The following is a 4,310-nucleotide window of genomic DNA, read 5'->3' on the forward strand; positions in this document are numbered from 1 at the left end:
AACATGGTTTTCCAGAGTTATCCAGGGCAGGTGGGAACCCTTTCTGCTTTCTGTGGAAAAGATTCCAACTTGGTTCCCTGCCATGACCAAACACAAATGTGTTGATTTTTCTTTTTTGAGCTTCCAACCCTTGCAACCTTCCAAAAATAAATCAAACCAGCCATCAGGGCACCGAAATAATACTACTACTAATAAGCAGCTTTGCCTAGACTTACATAAACAACACTTCTGAGGTAAACTTTGCCCCAAAGGTCTGGACACACTCTTTTTATGTAAACTTCTTACTAATAATTACTAGACTTGGGTGCATTAACCCCGAAAATAGATTTTAATAGCAACCCCTAAAAACAAAAGACATGAAACGACAATTAAACAAATGTGCACCAACTAGAAAAACACTTGGCAGCTTTCTGCAGCCCAGGCTGAAGACACCCCTCCTGAGCCCTACGCCTTGCCACTGCAAAGACCTCCTTGTCCTGCCAACCCCCTCAGCAGGATAAGAGAGCCTACTTGGGACCCCGCCCTCCCCTATCCCTAAGCTCGCCTTCCACGTAGCTCCACCCCCTTCCGCTCCTCTCAGCCCTTGTTCCAGGAGCTGGGGTCAAATTGTAGGAGCAAGCTGATTTGCATAGCCCAATGGTTGCGCGTATGCAAATGAAGCGGGAGGTGGTTGGCTGGAGGGTAGCAGGATAACTCCAGTGAGCCCGGCCTTTGTCCTTCAGTGGCTGTGAGGCAGCTGCGGTGTAGGCATCGGTACTCTGGGCTAGGCGAGGCGAGGGGCCGGATAGCGAGCGGGGCGAGAGGGGCGGACCGCGCGGCGGCGGCGGGTGCAAGAGGAGCCTGGCCTGAGGGAGTGCAGAGAGCAGGCGCCCGCGTGCCCACAGTGGCAGGAGCAGCCCGCACGCCGCTCTCTCTCTGTGGGGGACCTGCAGTTGCAATATGACTTTGGAGGAATTTTCGGCTGGAGAGCAAAAGACCGAAAGGTAAGTTGGCCGAAGCCTCGCCTTGAACTTGCACTCGCTGCGCGCACCACAGTGCAATCAGGCTGTGGAAGGTTGCTGGGAACGAGCGGGTAAAAGTTTGCAGAGAGCACCTCCGGCCTTTCTCCTTCGGGAACCCTCCAGAGGGGCGCCGGCGGACGGAAAGAGTGTTTCCTCCCAAACCCGACCGAGCCCCTCTAGGCTGCCTTTGCAAAGGGCAGAAGCGACCCTCCCTGTCGTGCGGCTCCTGCGGCTGGCAGCCTGTGGCTGCGCCCTGCGCCAGGGACTGGCAGTACGCTTGGGGCGGGGGGGGTGGCGGGTGGCGTTCTCGGGGATTCTAACAGGACACCCGGCCTCGAGGCGTGCAAGGGGTCATGGGGGGTGACGGGGCCGGGGTAGCCCCGGGTTTGCAGAAAGCCGAGGTGCGCGGTGACTCATGCACTCGGGAGGGAGGGTCGCGGTGCAGGGCGAGGGGGCGCCAAAGGTTCTGAGGAGACCCGGGCTGACGCGACCCTTTGCTCTTGCCGGTGTGTAGGATGGATAAGGTGGGGGATGCCCTCGAGGAAGTGCTGAGTAAAGCTCTGAGTCAGCGCACCATCACGGTCGGGGTGTACGAGGCGGCCAAGCTGCTCAACGTGTAAGTGGGGCCCCTCGCGTGTTCCTCGTGGCACCCCTTTCCACCCCAACCCGGAGAGGTCGCCCAAGCGGGGTGCCCCTCGCCCTGCAGCGCCGCTTCCTGCTGCTTTCCATCTGCCCCAGAGGGAGTGAGCGGGTCCGGGCGCGACCCCCGGGAGCCGGGTGGGTTTTGCGGGCGTCGGCGCGGGCCAGCGGCGCCTCTGTGCTCACCCGCCCCTCCCGCTGCCCGCAGCGACCCAGATAACGTCGTCCTGTGCCTGCTGGCCGCGGACGAGGACGACGACAGAGATGTGGCTCTGCAGATCCACTTCACCCTGATCCAGGCATTCTGCTGCGAGAACGACATCAACATCCTGCGCGTCAGCAACCCGGGCCGGCTGGCGGAGCTCCTGCTCCTGGAGACCGACGCGAACCCCGCGGCGAGCGAGGGCGCGGAGCAGCCCCCAGACCTGCACTGCGTGCTGGTGACGGTAAGGGAGAAGGGAACTGCGGGCCCGCCCGTCGCGGTTTCGGAGTACTGGAAGGAAGTGAGCCAGGGCTGACAGTCTGCCTGACTGCAGAATAGTTGCCCGTCAAGAGCGTGGCTGCCTTTGCCCCATTAAAGAGTGTGGCAGGACTTTCAGCCGAGATGTGCCAGTTTCATCATCAGGATTTTCTCTGGTACAGAACATGCCTAAGCACGTCGGAGGCTGCCAGCAGCGGAAGAGATCCTTGTGAGTCAGCACTGTCAGCCCAACTACTCCCTACCTACATCTGTACTACCTCCCGTGACTAATTCCTTTAGCAGGGTAGATTAGATAAAGCCAAATAAATTCCTGGCTCACCCTCATTAAGGAGTCAGCTTCATTCTCTGCCAGTCAAAGCTAAAAATAGAAATGGTGTAGGAGACAAGCCTCATTAATTCCCTAGAAATACATAAAGAGGATAGAGTGGAAATTTTTTCTTTGCAATCTTGCATTTTTTTTTTTTTTTAGTGGAGGTTTTTTTTTTTAACCCCCTGATAAAAACCTTTGGTAGGTAGATAACTTGTAGTTGTAGAGGCAAATGTGATAGCTTTGTCTTTTATATTTTACTACTTTTTTGCTGGTCTAGTTAAGTGGCAGCCCAATTATTTTGTTACTCCTGAAAAAACTACTTTTTCTTTTTGGAGGATAACAGGTGGCAATTATGTAATAGTTAACTACTATCAGCTCTCATCTCATTGTATGCGCAGCTAGAAATATTTCTCAGAAGTTGTTCATTCAGGTTTGTGCCACAGTACAAGTTTGGTAGGACAAACCTGTGAATGACACTCATGCAAAACTGAATAATTGTCATGCAGACATGTATATGATTCAGTGGGTTGCATGAGTTTTACACTTTGCAGGGTATAATTTAGTACAGAATTACCCTTAATGATTTTGCAGGAAACCCAACTACCTAGAAGAAAAAAAAATTTTTTTAAATTTTATTTTATTGGGGAATATTGGGGAACAGTGTGTTTCTCCAGGGCCCATTAGCGCCAAGAAGTTGTCCTTCAATCTAGTTGTGGAGGGCGCAGCTCACTGGCCCATGTGGGAAACGAACCTGCAACCCTGTTGTTCAGAGCTTGTACTCTAACCAACTGAGCCATCCAGCCACCCCCTAGAAGAAAATATTTTTGTGGTTGTAACCAGTCTCCATGTCACAAAACCCAAGTATAGAATATTCAAGTGTCTTTCCCTGAAAAATAGTGTACTTATTAGCAAATGGTGATGGTTGTTTTTTTTTTAATAGTAAATTTATTTCTCTAAAATTGTCCGTAGAATCCACATTCATCGCAATGGAAGGATCCTGCCTTAAGTCAACTTATTTGTTTTTGCCGGGAAAGTCGCTACATGGATCAGTGGGTTCCAGTAATTAATCTTCCTGAACGGTGATGGCATCTGAATGAAAATAACTGAACCAAATTGCACTGAAGTTTTGAAATACCTTTGTAGTTACTCAAGCAGTTACTCCCTACAGTGATGCAAGGATTACAGAAATTGATGTCAAGGGGCTGAGTGAGTTCAACTACATGCTCTGGGGGCCCGGAGATAGATGACTTTGCAGATGGAAAGAGGTGAAAATGAAGAAGGAAACTGTTGAAATAGAAATACAAGTCAAAAGGAACAAAAATTACAAAGAACCACGCAGGAAGGAAAACAAACTATGTATTAATTAGGATGGTTGAGTTACATTTAATTAAACCAAATATGCTTTGTTAAAGTTTAAATGTGCGGCAGTAGTTTGGGTATTTTTGGTTTATATGCCCTCGAGTAAAAGAAAAGCAGAAAAGCTTAATCATATTTTAAAAACGTATTTTATTGTATTTTGATGAGATGTTAAATTCTCAAAGTTTTATTATAAATTGTACTAAGTTATTTTATGACATGAAAGGTTATTTATGCTATAATTTTTTTGAAACAATACCTACAATAAACTGGTATGGAATAATTGCGTAATTTCTTAATGTGTGCTTTTGTTTTTTTAACTTGGACTTTATTTTAAACAAATTTTTTTTAACATGGAAAAATTAAAACTTCTGAAATCATATAGTATGTGTGTGTCTATATGTAGATATATATCTGTATATATGCATGTATATGTTTTTTTCTACTTCTAAAAATTTGGGATGGACATGGCATGATTTTATTTTGTATTTAGTCTTTATTTAACAGATATTTTACTGATGCT

The 4,310-nt window shown here is 48.4% G+C and overlaps 1 protein-coding gene across 2 annotated transcripts; it reads left to right on the forward strand.

Moving 5' to 3' along the window:
• The first annotated feature begins 720 nt into the window (after nucleotides 1-720).
• On the forward strand, nucleotides 721-4,074 carry GADD45A (growth arrest and DNA damage inducible alpha). Of its 2 annotated transcripts, XM_019732305.3 has the most exons (5): nucleotides 721-983; nucleotides 1,516-1,617; nucleotides 1,849-2,086; nucleotides 2,283-2,329; nucleotides 3,401-4,074. In XM_019732305.3, exons 1-5 carry the CDS (start codon nucleotides 940-942, stop codon nucleotides 3,435-3,437), a joined length of 468 nt encoding a protein of 155 aa, XP_019587864.1. In that variant the 5' UTR covers nucleotides 721-939; the 3' UTR covers nucleotides 3,438-4,074. The 2 variants fall into 2 exon arrangements, with proteins under 2 accessions (XP_019587864.1, XP_019587855.1); XM_019732296.3 differs by lacking the exon at nucleotides 2,283-2,329.
• Nucleotides 4,075-4,310: the final 236 nt, after the last annotated feature.

This window comes from Rhinolophus sinicus, chromosome 14 (genome assembly GCF_057876585.1).
Source record: "Rhinolophus sinicus isolate RSI-liver-muscle chromosome 14, RSI-T2T, whole genome shotgun sequence".
Classification (NCBI taxonomy): domain Eukaryota; kingdom Metazoa; phylum Chordata; class Mammalia; order Chiroptera; family Rhinolophidae; genus Rhinolophus; species Rhinolophus sinicus.